We start from the raw sequence: 21,263 nt of genomic DNA on the forward strand, positions 1-21,263 counted from the left end.
ATTGCACTTTATTTTGTACTTTATATATATATAAAATATGTATACATATTTGTATCTAATATTGACTTGTTCATATAAGAGAAACCATGCTATATCTAAGCTTGTGTGTCTGAATTATCTCACTTAACATTAATGGTCGCAAGGTGCATCCATTTTCTGTGTCAATAAGGACCAAAATGTATAAAAGACATTGTGAAACAGGTAGAAAATGTTCAAATGGGCAGGGAACTAACAAGGGAATGGGGGGATGGAAAGAAGAGAAAAGAAAGAAAACAAGAGAAGGAAAAATTGAAACAAAGTTTTTGTATGTAAGGAGGGGAAGTAGGGTTGAAGAGAAGGGGGAAGAAAGAATCAAGATATGTCATGTACAGGGGCAAATCCCCTATGATGAATGTGATCATTGTGTGTACCTATAATGTACCAATAAATTCATTTTTTTTAAAAAAGTGCACCCATTTTCCTACAAATGACTCATGCTTACCCTTTATGTGGCAAAGTGATACTCCATTGACTATAAAGCACTTCTTAAACTTACAGATATTTGAACTCTTGAGAATTTGATGAACAATTTCCTCAGAAAAATGAACACACAGATTTTGGCACAGCCTCAGGAAATTCGTAGAACTGTGCTTCTCAGATCATACCTCATCCATCTATTCATTCATTTGGAAGCTGTTTGCTGATGCCTTCCATTGGGTGGCCACAGAGTCCTTGTGGATGCCGCTTAGGATTTATTTGCATGCTCCATTTTTCACCTTTTCCCCTGCTGTACACGTTCTCTTTTTGCCATCTTTTATCAAGCAAACAGCTGGGAATTATGAAGTCATTCTCTAATAGCTGTTCATTGGACCACAGATATTGTCAGGAAGGGTGGCCTGAGTAAGGACTACATCTGTAGTATGCATTCTTTTAAGTGTTGGAGATACTGCTTTGAACAAAATACACAATTGTTCATTGATCTGCAGTGAGCAGAATAGTTTCCATTCTGTTATTTCTCCTTTAGCCATCATACTCAAGATGTCTTTTATTTAACCATTTGAATATATTTCAGTAAGTACATTTTGAGTCTTTTTTTGTAAATTTTGAAATGCTGTCTATAACTTCGAAAATTCTCGCATCTGTTAATCCTTCCCGTTTATTAGCTTACGTATTATAGTTAAGCAAGCTTTCTGTTCCTTGTTTATGTTAACATCAGGTTATAATAAATGTGTCTGAAATTTTTTTCTTTTATGGTGCTGGGGATCAAACACAAGGTTTTGCACGTGCTAGTCCGGCACTTTACCACTGAGCTACATCACCATGCTAGATTTGTTGGATTTTAAGGTTCTTCATGACCACTACAAAATGATATTCCTAGTTTCTAATAGATCAGAGTTCAACGTTATAATTTACCTTATGAAAGAACAGTTTAATCAGTCTTTGCAGCGTATCAGTATGTAAATACTTTTGCATAGTAGCCACACTCATCATCCCCATGTGCTCTGTTTCAGGTATCTTTTTAATGATGCTGAGGTGAAACCTTTTGACTCTGCTCAGCTTGCCTCTGAGTGTTTTGGTGGAGAGATGACAGTAAGTATTCATAAATTACAAATGGTTTATTACTCCATATGTCATAAAATCCAATAGCACAGTGGTACAGTGCCTGCCTGGCAAGCATGAGGTCCTGAATTCAATTCCCAGTACCAAAAAAAAAAAAATCCAATAATAGCAGAGCCACTTAAATTTCTTATAATTGCTATTATTAATATTAAATTTCATTTATTTGTTATGTATTAAATTTTAGTATGTTCATAATATACAACAGACACTGGGAAATATTATAAAATTATTTCTGCTTTTACCAGCTGGCCATGGTTGGCACAAGCCTATAACCCAGCACTGGGAAGGCTGAGACAGGAGGATGACTGTGAGTTTGAGGCCAGCCTGAACTACAAAGTGAGTTCAAGGTCAGCCTGAACTACATAGTGAGACCTTGTCTCAAAAAAAAATAGATTTTCCTTTGTATTAACACTGTATCTTATCAGAGACCTTACAAATAGTCAAATTACAGTGCAGAAATTGAATAATGCCATGAGAATTATAATTATATTGCTTACTTAATTAATTTTATAGGATTAAACAAAGTGAAATTACAGTATCTAATCTGAAAATCTTGCATGAGGAAGTTGGTTTGAAGGAATTGTAATTTTGTGTTTCCTATAAAACAGCAGTAACTTGGTTGATACAAGTTACAGGATAAAAAGAGGACACTTTTGATTAAATATTTCATAATAGGACAGTTAAAAAAAAAAAGATATTTCACTTCTCCATAGTCAGTTTATCCTCGTACAATACCAGTTTCTTGAAAACTTCAGAAATCTTTTGGTCTGGGTATGGGTCTCAGTGGTAGAGTGCTTGCCTGGTTTGTGCAATGCCCAGGACATTGGGTATTGTACAATTTCCCTAACACTGCAAAGCATACATCCAAAAAACATTCATTCTGAGAGATCAGCTGCTAGTGATTTTTATTTCATAACTAAGCCCACATAAAGTTTGGGGTTTTTTGTTGTTGTTGTTTTGGTTTTTTGGATTTTGTGAAATAACTTTGGGTTTTTTGGTTTGTTGTGCTGAATACTTCTCTGCATATTAACATTCTATATTTTGATAAAGGTCTTCCTTATTGCTTCTTGGTGTGCTTCTCTACCACTCTGAATGGAAAAGTAATCTGAGTAGAAAAGGGAAGTAAATACTTAACATATGCTATCACTAAATCAAATGCATTGCTTCATGTGCTTCCTAGGATATTTACTTTCAAGCTTATTCTTTAAAAAGAGACAGAGAAAAAGAACAAAATATAAGGCACTTAAAAGGTATCTTTTCAGATTGTAGGTCTATTTCATTTTCTTACACTTTTACATATTTTTCATAAAGTACTTTGAAAAAATTTTTGAATGCTTTCAAAAACAGCCTTTCTTTTGTTAACTGCATCATTCGTAATATTGCTTGTTTGCAATATTAAGCCTTTTTTTCCCAATTTAAGCCTTTTTTCGTCTTTTCTATCACAGTGTAGTTTTCTAGAATTACCAGCAGAACCTTTATCTTCCTCCTGGCTAAGAGTCACCTACACATTCTCAAAAGCCCCACTTCTGAACTCTTCATATTCTACATGAGTGGTTGCTCTCTCTCTTTCCTTTCTTGTTTGGTTTAGGTGGGTTGGCTTTGGGTTTTTTTGTTTTGTTTTGTTTTGTTTTGAGACAGGTTCTCACTGTGTAGTTCAGGCTGGCCTCAAGCTCATGTTGATCCTCCTGCTTTAGCCTTCATACCTGGCTTTCTTCTCCATTACCATTTTTCTTTTTTGTCATTCCTCTTGTGATATCTTTGGCTAATACCTTCCTCTGATACTTTTTCCTTGTTAACTATCAACCGTTTGTTTGTTTGAGACAGGATCTCGTTATGTAGCCCAGGCTGGCTTGACTTCACTGTGTAGCGTAGACTGGCCTCTAACTCACAGTGGTCCTCCTGCCTCAGCCTCTTGAGTATTGGGATTACAGACATGCACCACGATGCCTGGATATCAGTTACATTTTTTTATGTATAGACTGACAAATAAAATAACTTGTATTTGCAAAAAGTTATTTACAGCTCTGAGGCTTAAAAAGGGTTTTGTCAAGGATTGATGGAGACATGTGGGTACTATTTTGAGATATTAAGTTACAGATTTATGGGTATAAGGTATTTCAGTTACCTGCTTTTCTGATTTATATAATGTTGTGCAGTCTGGGCCTGGTAGCTCGTGCCTACAATCATGGCACTCCGTGAGGCTGAGGCAGGAGGATTACAAATTCAATCCTTGCCTAGATAACTCAGTGACTTAGTGAGCCCCTCTCTCAAAATTAAAAAGCAGATATGGGGATGTAGTTCAGTGTGAAGAACCTGGGTTTAATCTCTGGTACCACAAAAATAAAGCAAAAATAAATTTGAGGCTGTAATTCAGCACAAAGTCTCTGTCTTCAATCTCTAGTGCTGAAAATGATGGTGATGATGTCGGTGTTGTTGGTGCTACTAAGAGTGTACAGTTTTAATTGGGTGCAGTGTTTGTTTGGTTGTGACAAGGTCTTGCCCTGTAGTTTATGTTGGCCTTGAATTCACTGCAAAGCCCCAGGTACCCTCAAACTCATGGTTTTCTCCTGCCTCAGCCTCCCAAGTGTTGGGATTCTAAGTGTGGGCCACCGTGCCTCCTGGCATCAATTTGGTGTTTCTGTTTCTACTTACCGTATTGCAGAAATTAGGTTCAGATGAACGATTTCCTCATCACACCTTAGTTTTCTTTTTTTTTTTTTTTTTTTTTTTTGGTTTTTTTCCTGTACCAGGAACCGAACTCACGACCTTGCGCTTGCCAGGCAGGCACTTTTGCCACTGAGCTAAATCCCCAGCCCCAGTTTTCTTTTGTTACAGTAAAATTTTCTCAGTTTTGTACTGTAGTATTAGAATCTCTCATCTAAGAACAAGTACCAAAATTCCTAAGATGTACTGGCCAAATTTGTGAAGTACATAAGATTCAAAACTATTTGCAAAGTTACACTGAAGTATTACATGTTTATGAAGTAATTCACATATAAATATAGCTGAGTAAATCCATTTTTTAAACAAAAATTTTTATATGATTTCTTTAAACAGACGAAGACGTATGATTCTGTTACAGATAAATTTATGGATTTCTCCTTTGAAAAGGTATTTCTTTCATATAAAATAATTTTACACTATATGAATTTATATAATTCTTTCATATAAAATCATTTTTCCTCCACATTGTCTAATGTTAGAATTACATTTTGTACAAATGAAAATATACTTTTTTTCCTTGCCTCTTACAGACACACAGTGCATATATGCTGTTTTATAAACGCATGGAGCCAGAAGAAGAAAATGGCAGAGAATACAAATTTGATGTTTCATCAGAGTTACTGGAGGTATAAGCTAACTTTATTTTTAGCAACAGTTTAAAATACTTTGTTTGCACCAGAAATACCACTATATACAAGAACAAGCTATACAACATTAACATCTATAATCCCATACAGAGTTTAAGAATATTTACAAATAGCTGGGTAGGATGGCATAGGTCTGTGATCCCAGCACTCTGGGAGGTTGGGCAGCAGAGCATAAGTTCAAGCCCAGCCTGGGCAACTTGGCACCTATTCAAGACTCTGTCAGAATAAGAAAAGGGCTGGTAAGATAGCGCACTGTGAAGGCTCTGGGTTCAGTCCTCAGTGTTGGGGAAAAAGAAATATTTATATATAGTCATGGTGTTAACTGACAGAGATGAATGAGTTTAAAGGAAGTGGAAAACAATTTTCAGTGAAACTAGAGAAAAACTAGAGCTAAAAGGATTGTTGAAATCACAGTGTGCTCACAAGGAGTTCATACGATTAATAGTAATGTTTTCTTGGATTGTGTGATTTAATTTGCAAATATTTTTCTCATGTTTCATGATATAACCACTTTAGCACACAGTACGTTTGAAATCAATTAATATTTTATATAAAATATCTCATAAAACTTTGCTTCATATTGTAGGATGTAGAAATGCTACATTATTATGTAACTTTATATGTATTGTGTCAATATTACAAATTCCACCAAAATATACAGAAAGCTGGGGCCTGGAAATGCTCAGGAACACTGAAGCAGGCCATTCAGTGATTTCCCAAATGTCACTGTACAGCAGGAGCCTTAATGTATAATTCTGGACCAATGTAGTGGATCGATATGGCAGGTGGAGGTAGCAGAAATAAGGATAGATTTGGGACCTTTAGTTAAAAATGCACTTACCAAGTGAGTATAGTGGCACACGCCTATAATCCCAGCACTCAGGAAGCTGAGGCAGGAGGATTGCTGTGAGTTCGAGGCCGGCCTGAACTACATAGTGAGTTCAACACCAGCCTGAACTACAAAGTAAGACCCTGTCTCAAAAAAAAAAAAGAACCCACCAAAGGTGGTGTGGTGGTGCACACCTGTAATCCCACCACTCACTAGGCTAAGGCAGGAAGATCACCATGAGTTTGAGGCCAGCCTGGGCTACATAGTAAGCTCAAGGTCAGCCTGAACTACATGGTGAGACCTTGTGTCAAAAAACACACAGACAGGGTCCTGAGTTTGATTCCCAGTACCCCCCGCCCCCCCCCCAAAAAAAACCACACAGACATACACACACAAATATGAACCTACCATTTCACATTTCAGAATGTATATGGAAATGCAGTAGTAACAAAGAAATCCAATAATACCATTAATTAGAGCATAAATCTGTTCTAGATAAATTTATGGGCCCGAGTGTGTAGCTCAGTGATAGACCATATGCTTAGCATGACTGAAGCTTTGGATTAGATAGCCAGCATGAAAGTAATAATAATTACCATTATTTTATGGAATTGTCTGGCAAAGTCTTAAAATTAAAAGTATGTTTAGGGTATTCTGAGAGAGGAACACAAAACAGCAGAGTGATCCTAGTAGCTTAATGTTAGAAATAACCACTTGTCATTTTCAGAGTATACAAGGAAATTGAGTCATTTTAGGTCTACCAAACTAAAATTTTGTGCTTTTCTAAAATTTAAACATAAATTTTTATCCAATAACTTATCAAAATGCAACAAAATTTGTATTTTCTTCCTTTATAATACAGCATTTGCTCTACAGATAAGATTTTACAACCTTTACAAATTTTTAAAAAATCTATGATCACTTGAGGTAGCCTGGTAAATAATAAATAGTTTTAGTAACTGTATTTCTCTTACCTGAAAACAATTCAACATAAATTTTAAGTGCATAGGTTTTTGTTTGTTTTACAGTTGTTTTAGAGCATATCTTTTTTGTCTAATAAAAATATTGGTAAAAATGTAGTGAAGTAAACTACTTTCTGATAGCTAATGTAAACATTTTTTCTTCAGTGGATTTGGCATGATAACATGCAGTTTCTTCAAGACAAAAACATTTTTGAACACACATACTTTGGGTAAGTTATGTAAATTTTGTAGGTTGTTTTTACTTAATGCTTTCTAAACTCTTCTGTAAGAACTTTTAAGGTATTCTTTTTTAATTCTAGGTTTATGTGGCAGTTGTGTAGTTGCATTCCAAGTACATTACCAGATCCTAAAGCTGTATCCCTAATGACAGCAAAGGTAATATATAAACATTAGATAAGTTTATCAGATTCATTACTTTAAAATAATTAAATCCTTTTTTTTGCTTAATTGTATCTTTTCTTACAGTTAAGCACTTCCTTTGTCCTAGAGACATTTATTCATTCCAAGGAAAAGGTGTGTATTTTATCTTGTGAATTTTCATGTCATTTATGTTATTAGTCATCTTCTGGGTTTTGTTATTTTTGGCTCAAAAGTTCCTGTGCCTTGACTGACTTTTTTTTCTTTTCTAGCCCACAATGCTTCAGTGGATTGAACTACTGACCAAGCAGTTTAATAATAGTCAAGCAGCTTGCGAGGTGAGGTGAATAATTTATAGCTTACAGTACATAGCTGTAGGTTTCTTTGTTTTGTTAACTAAAGTACTGTATCAAAATTATTTTATCTGTTCTAAATCACAGGGAGCCCAGTGTAAGTTGTTCTTATTTGATGGCTAAGTTATAATTTATGTATCAAATCTTTTATGCCAGTTAAATAATTATGACTGCTATTTTTTTAAAACCTTGCCCCCCTCATATTATAGCAAGATAAAACACAAACAATTTAAAAGACTCTCAGAGTTTTTCTTTAACTTGTTTTGGTGGTACTTGGTATTAAACCCATGGCCTTATGCTAGGCAAGCACTACCACTGAACACAGATACTCCTTAACTACTTACTTTTCTTTAGGATTTTTCCAATTGTTTTGAGGTAATAATTGACAAAAACCGCATATATTCAAGGTATACAATGTTATGATTTATTTACCACAATAAAATTCACATATCAGCCAGGCATGGTGGCGCACACCTATAATCCCAGCACTTGGGAGGCTGAGGCAGGAGGATTTCTGTGAGTTCAAGGTCTGCCTGGGCTACAAAGTGAGTTCAAGGCCAGCCTGAACTGCATAGTGAAACTAGGTCTGAAAAAGGCCAAAAAAAAAAAAAGAAAAGAAAAAGTAAATAAAATACACATATCTCTTACACTTAGAAATGATTTATGAAAGCCAGATTTAAAGGTACAGTGCACATCTATAATTCCAACACTTTGGAAGCTGAGGCAGGAGGATCTCAAGTTGAAGCCCAGCCTGGGCGTTAACTGACTTAGCTAGACACTGTCTTAAAATAAAAAATCAAAAGGGCTACAGATGTCTCTCAGTGCAGAGGTCCTAGGTTTAATCCCCAGTACTGCAGTACCACACCCCCAAATTAATGTGCATTTTTGAGTGATAAACACACTTTAAGATCTCTCATTTTTAATTAAATAGTACAGTATTAGTAACTTTCATCAATAGTGCTGTCCATAAAATCTCTAGAATGTATTCGTCTTACATCTGAAACTTTCTACTTTTTGGCTAACATCTCCCCATACTTAGAAACATCTACCTCCTCCTCTACCTCCCTTCTAAAAAAACCACACATATCCTAGTAGATAAAAGTTTATGTTCAGTTTTCTACCCATTTTAGGAAGTGTATATACTCAAACGTAATCTACTAACAGGTATGTGTGTGCTTTGTGGTGCTAGGGATATAACCAAAGATACTCTACCACAAAGCCACACCCTCAGCTCTTTTAATTTTTTAGTTTGAGGCAAAGTCTCACTAAGTTATTACTAGGCTGGCCTCAGACTTGCAGTCCTCCTGCCTCAGCATCCTGAGCAGCTGACATTACAGGTTTGTACCACTGTCCACAGCTGAATACAATTTTTTTATTAGAAACTAACAAGGTGGAAATTTCCCTAAGAATATAGGTCTTAGGATTTTCCAGAGGTGGGAAATAGGAGCCTACTGGTGAATAGATGAAATTAAACTGAGTTTTTACTCACGTAGAAAGTCATTTAATTTTACTTGTAGCAATGGAATAAGAAAATCTATCAGACATTTCAGACAAAAGATGCAATTTTTTTTTTTTAAGTTTTTAGTGAATTTTTGGAAACAAGCCCCCAAAAAGTAGAAAGTCATAATGAGGGGCTGGGGATTTAGCTCAGCGGCAAAAGCGCCTGCCTGGCAAGCGCAAGGTCGTGAGTTCGGTTCCTGGTACCGGAAAAAAACCAAAAAAAAAAAAAAAAAGAAAGTCATAATGAACTCTCCTGTATCTATTACTCTCAAAATAGAGTAATAGAGTACTACTTTGGTTGACAGAGTTGATTTCTTTTTACGATTTTGGGGAAGATGCCTGTGTTTGTATTTGTGTGGGGAAGATAGTCATGATGTTTGTTACGTGATGAGGAGTTTGCAAATGGAAGCAAAATTTTGCCAAATGCTTTTGTTTGCAAACTGAATTATTTGCAAACAGAAGCCTTTATGAACCAAGGTATTACTGTATGTTTTCTTTTCATTCTTGTTTTATCATTTGTATCCTCCCAACCCTTTTTTTTTTTCATCTGAAGCATTTTAAAGCAAACAGACGTATTCATCGATAAACATTTGTTACTTTCTTTCTTTCTTCATGCCATTTTGATGATTGTTGCTCTGATTGTTGTCTCTACATGCTGGCTTTGACTAATTACATCTTCTGGGTGTTACTTAACTCTTCCCTCAAGTGGCTGTTTTTAAGTAGAAGGAAAATGATTTAAGTAGATTAAGTAGAAGGAAAATGATTTGTCAGATCACAGTATTTAGAAGAACAAAAGACTCTATAGTCTGACATTTATGAGGACTAAGAGAAAAATAGTATTGTATCTTCTTTTTTTTTTTGAGACAGGGTCTCGCTATGCAGTTCCTGCTGGCCTTGAGCTCACTTATGTAGTATAGGCTGGACTCGAACTCGCAACGATCCTCCTGCCTCAGCCTCCCAAGTGCTGGGATTGCAGGCATGTGCTACCACGCCCGGTATTGTATCTTATTATAAAAGTAATTTAGGTGGCTATCATGAGAGTTGTATATTGTAATTAAAAGACATCCTTGGAATGTATAATAAGGTGGTCACAGTGGTGCACACCTGTAATGCCAGCACTCTGCTGAATTACATAGCAAACAAGGCCTTGCCTCAAAAAAAAAAACAGGATTATGTGATGAGGTGATCCTTGTTATTTTAGATAACTAGGGAAGCCATTTTATTAAGAACTTAATGTAAACATCAACTAGAATTACTGTTTTTATCTTAATAAATATTGGTTGAGTGTTAAAAGTCATGCTTTGTTTTCTTAACAGTGGTTTTTAGACCGTATGGCTGATGATGACTGGTGGCCAATGCAGATACTAATTAAGTGCCCTAATCAAATTGTGAGACAGGTAAGGAAAAATGTATTTGAAAAAGAAATAGCTTTTAGCTTAATTACTTAAATTTGCCTGTAAATACATCTTAATCTTACATTGAAAATACTTTGAAAAGCTCTGTCATCTATTATAAAAGGTGTTTTAATACTGTTTTCACTAGCCTCTTTTAACATCAGCTATTACTCTAATCAAGGGATTAAAACGATGAACCTTCTCTAGATATGAGAAATGTTATAACTGTCAGATCTTTCAGCTCTCAGTGCTTTATGAGCTGTATCAATTCTTTTTCAAATCCTTAGATAGTCTTCCTGTGAGAGAATACTGTAATAACCTTGAAAGTTAAGTGGCTAGGTGAGGTAGAACCTCCTTGGGTCAAGGGACCTGGGCCCATGGTAAGCGGCGACACGGTGAAAAGAAGACACAGGAGACCAGGCTGATGGCGCAGATCCCGTTTATTACAGAAGTACCAGGCATTTTATTGAGCAGGCTAGAGGTGTGGCAATGGAGGCGGGGCTAGGGGCGTGGTTTGGAGGCGGTACTTTTGGCGGGGGAGGGGGGAGGGGGCTGTGCGGAAGTAAGAGGTCAGAGCGGGACAGCCTTGGCAGGGTGACTTGCTGGGTGTGCCGAGGACATGACGAGTCCGAGTGTGCTCAGACCCGCTCCTCTGCCACGGCCGTCAACCAGACCTCTGGACCTCTCTTTCCCACAACTAGGATGCAGGTAATTTCTATAACAGGATTTGAACTGTCAGATGAGTCAATTTGTTATCACTACATTATTGGAAAATTACACAGTGAAGATTTCAGTATTGCTTTTGTCTTGGTTACTTTTCTTGTTGCTGAGACAGAGTACCCAACACCCAAGGTAAAAGGAGGAAACGTTTATTTAGCTCACAGTTTGTAGAGGTTTTTAGTTCATCGGTAGCTGAGCAGAGGGGCATTGCAGTTCATGGCAGGCAAAAGATAGCAAAAGCAAGCAAGCAAACCTCAAGTGACAACGGCAGCTTTTATATTCTATGTAGGCTGCCTGGCTTAGGGCAAGTGCCAAAGCAATCAGTGGACTAATTTAAGAGTCACATACCCTTCATCCCAGAATTACACATTCTATATCTAACCGCCTCTGAAAAGCCTCACCTGTGGACTACATGAGGCTTTGCGAGGCATAAGCCATAACAGCTTTATAACCACTTACGATACAGCACCAGAACAGTAGCCTGAATTTTGCCACTTTCTAGTTGAAATAGAATTCTCACACTGTAAAAGTCCCTCAATCCTTTCAAAGTATAAAATTTAATAGTTTTTAATGTTTACAATCTTAGGAAACCATAACTACTAATTTTAGAACACTGTACTCCATAAAGAAACCCCAGTCCTATTCTGTACCTCAGCCCTTGCCTACTAACCTATTGTATATCTCTGTCTCTATGGGTTTGCCTATTTTTAACATTTTAAGATACATGGAATTATATAATATGTACTCTTTTGATGTGCTGCTTTGATTTAACCCCCTTGTTTAGGATTTGCCCATGTTTACAGCATGTATCCATGCTTCATCTCCCTTTGGCCAAATAATAATTCACTAAATGAATATACCACATTTTCTCCATTCATTGGTTGATGATCATCTGAGATGTTTCTACTTTTTAATTATTTTGAATACCGCTGACCATTTGCATACAAGTTTTTGTTTGGACATAATATTTTTATTTCCTTTTCTCTTTTCCTTTTCCTGCTTTGTGGTACAGGGGATTGAACCTGGGACCACTGATCCATACCCCCAGCCCTTTCTTTACATGTTATTTTAAAACAGGCATGCTTAGTTTCCTAGGTTGGCCTGGAATTCATGATCCTCCTGCCTCCTGCCTTCGTGAGTAACTGAGACTACAGGCATATACCACTATGTCCAAGTAGACATACTCACTTTCTTTTGGTATATATCTAAAGTAGAACTACTAGGTATTGTGGTCACTCTTACATTTAAAATTTATAGGCGTATCAAAGTTTTTTTTGTTTTTATTTAGTGACTACACCACTTTACATTTCTTCCAATGATGTATGAGGGTTTCATTTTTATCATTTCATTTCCAACACTTGATACTAGCTTTTCTATTTTTGCCATCTAGGTATGTGTGAAGTGGTATTTCCTTGTAGTTTTGATTTGCATTTCCCTAATAACTAATGATACAGGCATGTGCCACCACACCTGGCTGAAAAGACCTCTGTAATCTCAGAATTTGGGAGGCTGAGGCAAGTGGATTGCTCCAAGTTCACGGCCAGAGTGGGCTACAAAGAGAGTTCAGGGCCATCCTGAACTGCATAGTGAGACCCTGTCTCATGTGCTTATTTGCTGTTTTTATGTGCTCTTTAGAGAATGCCCAGCATAATCCATATTACTTTTGAATGAATTTAAGTTATATTTCCTTCTCTAAACCATTGATCCTCTGACAATTACCCGCCCTGCCCTACTGAAGATGTTCAGTTTTCTTTCTGTGTATCTCTACCAGCCAAGAAGGTTTTATGAAGCTTTAAATTTGGTAATTTGTATTGCTGAAGCCTATATTTGGTTAGGTTTTTTCCGTCTTACCATAAAACTGAAAGTTTTATTTTTTGGTGCTGAAGATCAAACCTAGGGCTTGCACGTGCTAAAAAGCATGTGCTTTGCTACTGAGTTACACTCCAGTCCCCTGAGTGTTGTTTTATTTATCTTATATTTATACTAGAGATTAAACCCAGGTAGGACTGAGCCACATCTCCAGCCCTTTTTTGAGACAGTGTCTCACTACATATTTCAGGCTGGCCTTGAACTCACCAGCTCAAGGTGTCCTGAAATCACAGCCGTTCTCACTCTTTAGCCTCCCAAGTGCAAAGATAACAGGTGTGTGCCACCACACCTGGCTCCAGCCCTTTTAAATTTCATTTTGGGATAGGATCTCACTAAGTTGCCCAGGTTGACCTCAGAATTGCAATTCTTCTGTCTCAGCATTCTGAGTAGCTGGAATTACAAGTGTACATTCCTTCCAGCTTGAATTTTTTCCCCCTACTTTGAGACAGGGTCTTACTACATAGTCCAGGCTGATCTGGAGCTCACATAGCTCAGGCCAACCTGGAATTCAGATCCTCCTACCTAAGCAACTCAAGTAGAGATTATAGGCTTGTGCCACCCTGCCCAGCTTTAAATGTTTTTGATTTTTGCAGTGCTGGGGATTGAACCCAAGGGTGTTGTATCTCTGAGCTACATCCCCAGGGTTTTGTTTTTATTTTTGTTTTCTCTCGCATCAGATGGATAATGTGCTGACATCATAACAAAGTTTGAGGGAGGCACTCAAATGGAAACAGCACAAACACCCAGTCATCATAGTCATGAACTGAAGGGTCTGGTTTTTCATTTTTTAAGACAATCTTCCTGAGTTGCCCATGTGGGACTTGAGCTCTCCATTTTCTTGCCTCTGACTCGCAGGTACTTGGATTACAGGCATGGTGCCCATCTTTCACTGTTGTTTTGTTTTTAATGTTGACTTTGCCTCATATTTTCAGTGTTTGGCTGAGAATTCAAAAAAGCTTCAGGTCAAAAAGTCATCTGTCAGCCAGGCACTGTGGCACATGCCTATAATACCTATATTGCCCACATTCTGGAGGCTGAAGCAGAAGGATCACTATGAGTATGAGTTCAGGGCCATCCATAGTAAGTTCAAGACTAGCCTGGAATACACAGCAAGACCCTGTCTGGAAAACACCAGTAAATGCATACATCAATGAATGAATGAATGAATGAATGTATGTATGTATATATATGTATATATATATATATGTATAGCATATGCCAGGTATCTATACATGGATTGCAGAGGATAGTAAATGTGTTAAATTCTTAGTTCTTGTACCTGTTTTAACTGGTACGAGTTGGCTTCTAAGTAGTTACCTCTTTTTCCATTATAGATGTTTCAGCGTCTGTGTATCCATGTGATTCAAAGACTGCGACCCGTGCATGCTCATTTGTATCTACAGCCAGGAATGGAAGATGGGTAAGAAGTACTTTTGAACATACCTAATTTTGAGTTTTTTGATGATCTGCATACAAAGTATTTTTTTAAATATTCATAGGGTGAATTTGGGTTCTTCTGTTTAAAAATAATATATAATAATAGAGTTAAGAGGGAAGACTTTGAATCAACTGTATCTACAAAGCCCTCTACAAGTAGCTTACTGACTTGGTCTTTTTGACCTCATACAGTTACTGACGATAATCAGAGCACAGCAACTTACAGTACGACAGTGGGCATTATCACAAAACTAAAGGGGAAAATTCAGATTTTTTTTTTTGGTCTTTTTGAGACAGGGGTCTCGCTATGCAGTTCAGGCTGACCTTGAGCTCATGTTGTAACCCAGGCTGGTCTTGAACTTACAATTCTCCTGCCTCAGCCTCCCGAGGGCTGGGATTGCAGGCATGTGCCACCACACCCAGCAAAAATTCAGATTTTTTAAAAAATTTTTTTGGGCCAAGCCTAGAATGGTGTTTAGATTATCTGAAAGATGCCAGAAGGTCTGTAATCCCAGCACCTGGGAGGCTGAGGCAGGAGGATTGCTGTGAGTTCAAAGCTAGCCTGGGCTAGATAGCAAGATCCTATCTCAAAAAACAAAAACAAAATTTTTTTGCTGTTGTTTGGTACTGAGGGTTGAACCCAGGGCCTTGGCGCTACGCTGGATCCTGAGCCTCATTTTTTATTTTGAGATGGACTCACTAAGTTGCCTAGCTGTCTGGCTGGGCTTGAACTTTTGATGCTTCTGCCTCAGCCTCCAGGAGTGCTAGAATTAACAGGTGTGAGCCACCATACCCAGCTTATTCCCAGATATATGTTCTTTAAAATACTTAATTTTCTTTCCAGGTCAGATGATATGGATGCCTCAGTAGAAGATATTGGTGGTCGTTCCTGTGTCACTCGATTTGTGAGAACTCTCTTACTAATTATGGAACATGGTGTAAAACCTCACAGTAAACATCTTACGGAGTATTTTGCCTTCCTTTACGAATTTGCCAAGATGGGTGAAGAAGAGGTGAGACTGAATCTTGTTTGTTTTTTGGATTATGTACCTCTTTTAAGTATTTAGAATTTGTCTTTAACTTAAATTTTTTATCAATTTTTTTAGAGCCAGTTTTTGCTTTCATTGCAAGCCATATCTACAATGGTACATTTTTACATGGGAACCAAAGGACCTGAAAATGTAAGTCTTCTTCTGTCTCGTACCTTAGATTTAGAGGTCTTGTTTAATCTTTCAAAGGCATACAGTTTTGGAGCCCTTATATTCTAGCTCTTTTATTAGATAGTGTTAAGCTCTAAGATTGGTTGGTATTGTTAGTTAGTTACAATAGCGATGGCAAATGAAGAAGCAGTTCAGTAGTGTCTCACTTTGTAAGGCTGGGCAGCAAGCCAAGTAAATTTAAGAATAGCCGCAACCTACTCTGGAACCTTGCAGAGAGTGTATTGTTTTGTTGCACATTTTTGGTGGGTTTATTTTGTTTCTGTTTTTATGGTCCTGGGATTGAATCTAGGGAGTGCTGGATTACATCTCCAGCTCTTTATTTTATTTCATGATGAGTCTTGGTAAGTTACCCAGGCTGCCCTTGAATTTGCAGTCTTCCTCCCTCAGTCTCCCTAGTAGCTGGAATTGCAATCATAAGCCACCACACGTGGCTAGTGGTTATGCTTTCTAAGTTCTTTACTGTTAGGTTTGTTGCAGTCTTCTAAAAATTTAACTAGTTTTTTTTTTTTTTTTTTTTCCTTTTCTTTTTGAGGCAGGGTCTTGCTAGGTAGTTCAGCCAGGCCTTACCTCACTTTGTAGCCCACACTGGCCTTGAACTCACAGCAGTTCTCCTGACTCCCATCTGCTGAGTGCTGGGATTACAAGCTAGATTATCTTAATAATTACTAAATATCATAGGAATTTTGTATTGTCTGTGACAACCACATTGGATTGTATGATGTATTTGCACTATCTTACTTAATCCGAACAGATAAATCCTATTTTTATCTTCATGCTACAGATGAGGAACTGAGATACAGAGATTACTTGCTTTAGATCAGAATGAGTGGGTTTAGATCCTTGGTCAGACTACTGAGCTGAACCGCTTAACCATTATGCTGCAGTGGTTCTTAAAATATACACCATTATTATCTAATTCCAGCCTACATGGCTACATGTTTGACTACTTTTTCTTTTGGTGTTGTACATGATAAAATCATTTCAGTCTCTTGCATTTCAGAGCACCAATGAGTATTTCTTGGAAATATCTACTGTTTAGATTTTCTGAAAGCTACAATAAGGCTCTCTTCTGTATGACTAGCTTATTAAACAAGAAATATTGTTTTGTCCTACTCATAACATTTTACTCTAATTTATCTTCCAAGGAGCTTTCTTAGGAGAAGGAAAGTAACTTTTAAAGGATTTATCTCTGTAGTTAAGGTAAACAGTAGCGGGAATAATTGTTTTCACAATTTCTGCCAGCTTGGTCTAAATTGTCCTGAGTGTGGTTTAGGCTGTTGTAAGTTAGGATTGGGCCTTTGAATGGTAGTTTTTCATGATAACACTGTCTGCCCTAGATGATTATATAAGGTGAGTCAGTTCTCAAGATGATAAAACTAACACCACACTAAAATCGAATTTTGTTCCACTTAGCCGCAAGTTGAAGTGTTGTCAGAGGAAGAAGGGGAAGAAGAAGAAGAGGAAGAAGATATCCTCTCTCTGGCAGAAGAAAAATACAGGCCAGCTGCCCTTGAAAAGATGATAGCTTTAGTTGCTCTTTTGGTTGAACAGTCTCGCTCAGAAAGGTGAAATGTTTCAACATTCAAAATGCTTAAAGCATGTTGGTTTTACTCTTTTTATGTAAATGGTTTTATTGATACTCAGCTTTTATTATATAACTCCTTGCAAATAATAATACCACTATTTATCAACTCTTATGGCTTAAGAATTTCAGTCCTTTCTACCAAACTCTTGTTGTGTCTCTTGAGTCATGTTAGAAATAGTCCTTGAAGGAAGCAGGGCATAATGGTGCACACCTGTAATCCCAGCACTTGGGAGGATGGCCATGAGTTCCAGGCCAGCCTGGACTACGTAGTGAGACCCTGTCTCAAAAATCAAAAAAAAAAAAAAAAGGCTTTGAAGAAATACCTAGTAACATATCTAGCAAAATTATATGTGCATTCATTCTTTAACCTAGCAAATCTACTTATATAGGAATCTGTCCCAGAGTACAGAATGGTGTATATTCAAAGCTGTTTATTTGAAACAGTATTGCTAATAGCAAAAAATTATAAATAGCCACATGTCCATCAAAAGGGGACTAATAGAGAAATCAAGGTATACCCCTCCACAGAGTCTTCTATAGTCACAAGAGGAACTTACCTGTACTGCCATGGAGAACTCTTTGTAGTGCATAACTAACTTGCCCCCCTTAAAAAGTAGCATACAACATACTCTAAGACAGCAAGGTGGGAAAAAATACACATATTGTATGCTATGTTTAAAAAGGAGTATGCTGAGAAAATATGTGCGTATACAACTGATCCTAATTATTCATGTATTTCCTATACACAAATTCACGTATTTGCTAAAATTTATCTGTAATGCTGATATCAGTACTTGAAGAACTTTCACAGACATTTGCCGAAACATGTGATGCAAAGTGGTAAAATTTTTGAGTTGGCTGACACACTTTCCTAACTGAGGTCAAACAAGGCGACCATCTGCCGTCTTGTCTTGATTTTCTTGTTGTAAACAAATGTACTTTACATGATGTATGCCAGTTTTCAAATGTTTATGCTTTCTGTTGGTGATTTCACTGTTTAAAATGGCACCCAAGCACATTGCTGAAATGCTGTCTGGTTTTCCTAACCTTAAGGAAGCCTGTTATGTGCCTTAGGATAAAAATACATGTCTTAGACAAGTTTTTTCAGGCATGTGTTGTAATGCTATTGGTTGTGAGTTCAATGTTAATGCATCAAAAACATACATGAAATGTGTCTTTAAACAAATACTCATAAAGCAAGGTAATGTATTGATTAATTGATGAAAATGTGACCAGAGGCTCATAGGAACCTACTCCTATATTTCCCATAGAAACAATAATTTGATACTTGTTAATTGTTTGTAACACTACATAGGTCATAACTAGCACAGATATCAAGAATTAATTATAAATTAAAAACATCTGTTTAAAAATGGTTTCCAGTGAAGGTGGGAGGAAAAACAAGGTGGGGCGGGGGACAGAAATGGAAGCTTGATAAACAAAATTGTTTTGTAGATTTAACTTTGGAATAATGTAAATGTTTTGTATATTACAAATAAATAAATAAGCAATCCAAACATCAGAAGTATAATGAAATAAGTAAGCCTTACTACATATTAAGGAGGTGATATAACCAACTGGAGAGGAATTAAAGCGACTAGAACACACTAATTGTAAATTTCTAGTGGGAGGTACATGAAGGACAAAAAGAATTTTAAAACTGTCCTAAAGGGTTTCAATAATTATGTTGTTAGTGATATAAGTGGAATTGTTATTCTGAAGCTATTGTGTGCCAAGTTTGGGGCAAAGAATGAATGAGACTCTTAGAATGTTTTTTTTTTTTTTTATTTTGAAAGCACATTTAGGTTATCTTAACACTACTGAGCTCATGTTGAAAGGACTCAGCGACTGATTTAAGGTGGTTTCTACTGGTCATAGATTGGACAACTTGAGCTTCAAAAATAAGAATAACTGCAGTGGACTGTGACACACATCAGAGATACTTAAATCTATAAGTTTACAATAATACCTAAAAAAAAATTGAAACTTGTTGGCAACCTCTGGAGTGTACTAGCAAATCAAATCATTATTTTGAAAAGTGATAAAGGAAATGGTATCAAGAATTTACTTAGCCTACCTGGAAGAAGTAAACCTCATGGCAGCCAAGTGGTGGATGAGGGAAAGTTCATCATCATAGAGATACTCAAGTTAGTAAAAGAGCAATACTGTTGGAACTAGAATTATCCGTATTTTATGACCTTGAAGTAAATAATGGATCTAGACAGTGATCATCACTGGCCAAATATTACAAAAAGAAAAATGCTTCATTGTGTCCTTCCTAATGTAGATCCACACCACCACCTACAAAATGTCCCTGATTAAAAAGTCAAATCTAGATCTGATCAAGTCTCTAGGTATGCCTACCAGTTGACATGAAGTACAGGGACAGAAATATGTTAAAACACCACCACCAGGATACAGTTAGCAAAATACACATGTGGGAAACTCTACAGGACTCTTTCTTCACCAGAAAAATTACAAGATAAAAAAGTTGGAGGGGAAACCAGAAGATTAAGATTTCAAAGATATTTCAACCAGTTGCACCAAAGGACTTTATTTAGATCCTGACTGAAACCAACTATAAAAAAATTCTTCAAGGGGCTGGGGATTTAGCTCAGTGGCACAGCGCCTGCCTGGCAAGCGCAAGGTTGTGAGTTCGATTCCTGGTACCCGGGGGGGGGGGGAGTTTTTTTTAGAAACTTAAGGAAATTTGTACACTGGATATTGTAAGCTATTAAGGAATTATTGATTTATTTTAGACATGAATAATGGTACTGTTATGATTTCAGAATTTCCTGTTACAGTTTTGTGGATTAAACAATTAAATACTTGGAGTTTGCCTCAAGAATAATGCATACTCAGTGGCTAGTGGTAAAAATGAAACACGACTGGCTATAAATTTGGTAAATTTGAAGCTGAATGATGGAATACCTGTAAATATCTGCAGTTTTCTATAGTGAAGAAAACTATGCAATACATTTAGACCAGGAGGTGAAACTAATATTTCTTAAAAGTCCGTTTGGTTTTTAACGGATCTCACATCAGAAAACAACTAATTAGACTCATGGCAGCATTTCAATGTACTGAGTTTACATTAAATACTGAATTAACTGAATGGAAATAAAGTAGATTTTGGCCTCCATAAACCAGCGCTAGAATCTTGGAAAATTCCCTGCGATGCTTAGCAAGGAAGTCTAGTTATCCAAAAAAAAAGAGATCCAAACATCATTTTATATTGGTGGGCTGGTACAGTTAAAATAGAAATGACAATTTCATGCATGTCATGATGTAAATAGCTATAAAGTAATACACGGGGAAAAAAATTTATTTCCATTAATATTTTCTTTTAGGCATTTGACATTATCACAGACTGACATGGCAGCATTAACAGGAGGAAAGGTAATATCTTCTCTAATACTAGACAATTTGATCACAAAAATGTTACAATGGTTCTTAAGTGAACAAATTTTGCTCTTAACAGGGATTTCCCTTCTTGTTTCAACATATTCGTGATGGCATCAATATAAGACAAACTTGTAATCTGATTTTCAGCCTGTGTCGGTATAATAATCGACTTGCAGAACATGTAAGTGCTAAAAACCAGTTTTAAAGATTTTTGGTAATTTTCAAAAGAATATTCTGACATTCTCTTGTTTCTGTTTTAGATCGTATCTATGCTTTTCACCTCAATAGCGAAGTTGACTCCTGAGGTGTGTAAACATTTCTCGATTCATTTCTTTCGGAACTAGTATCAGTACTGATAGTGCTTTCATGTCTGTCTGTCTAGTTGCTTAGGTTTCGCCCATAACACATTAACGTACTTTTTAAGTGTATAATTTGGATAAGCTGAGTTATCTCTTCTTGGTTTATTATCATAAATTCAGTTTCCCGAACTAAAAATACAGATGTGAATTCATTATATTAGAGTGTTACCTAAATGCTAAGCTTTGAAGTTATTTGACATGAACATATGTCATAATTGTGTCCAAGACACAAAGTAGACTAGCTACAGCTAGCCACATGTCGCAAGATACATAGAATATAGT

The 21,263-nt window shown here is 36.7% G+C and overlaps 1 protein-coding gene across 4 annotated transcripts in view; it reads left to right on the forward strand.

The window, feature by feature from the left end:
- Positions 1–21,263, forward strand: part of Usp34 (ubiquitin specific peptidase 34) — a 255,653-nt gene that overhangs the window by 203,543 nt on the left and 30,847 nt on the right. For all 4 annotated transcript variants that reach the window (XM_013514603.1, XM_005385744.2, XM_013514604.1 and 1 more), the window contains 15 exons: positions 1,491–1,569; positions 4,657–4,710; positions 4,854–4,949; positions 6,927–6,991; positions 7,082–7,157; positions 7,248–7,295; positions 7,412–7,477; positions 10,309–10,389; positions 14,310–14,395; positions 15,257–15,425; positions 15,519–15,593; positions 17,046–17,197; positions 20,568–20,616; positions 20,699–20,803; positions 20,883–20,927. In XM_013514603.1, the coding sequence (XP_013370057.1) occupies positions 1,491–1,569; positions 4,657–4,710; positions 4,854–4,949; positions 6,927–6,991; positions 7,082–7,157; positions 7,248–7,295; positions 7,412–7,477; positions 10,309–10,389; positions 14,310–14,395; positions 15,257–15,425; positions 15,519–15,593; positions 17,046–17,197; positions 20,568–20,616; positions 20,699–20,803; positions 20,883–20,927 (1,246 nt within the window). The remainder of the gene's footprint in view (positions 1–1,490; positions 1,570–4,656; positions 4,711–4,853; positions 4,950–6,926; positions 6,992–7,081; positions 7,158–7,247; positions 7,296–7,411; positions 7,478–10,308; positions 10,390–14,309; positions 14,396–15,256; positions 15,426–15,518; positions 15,594–17,045; positions 17,198–20,567; positions 20,617–20,698; positions 20,804–20,882; positions 20,928–21,263) is intronic.

The sequence above is a fragment of the Chinchilla lanigera genome, unplaced genomic scaffold (genome assembly GCF_000276665.1).
Source record: "Chinchilla lanigera isolate Chin_1 unplaced genomic scaffold, ChiLan1.0 scaffold00023, whole genome shotgun sequence".
Lineage (NCBI taxonomy): Eukaryota > Metazoa > Chordata > Mammalia > Rodentia > Chinchillidae > Chinchilla > Chinchilla lanigera.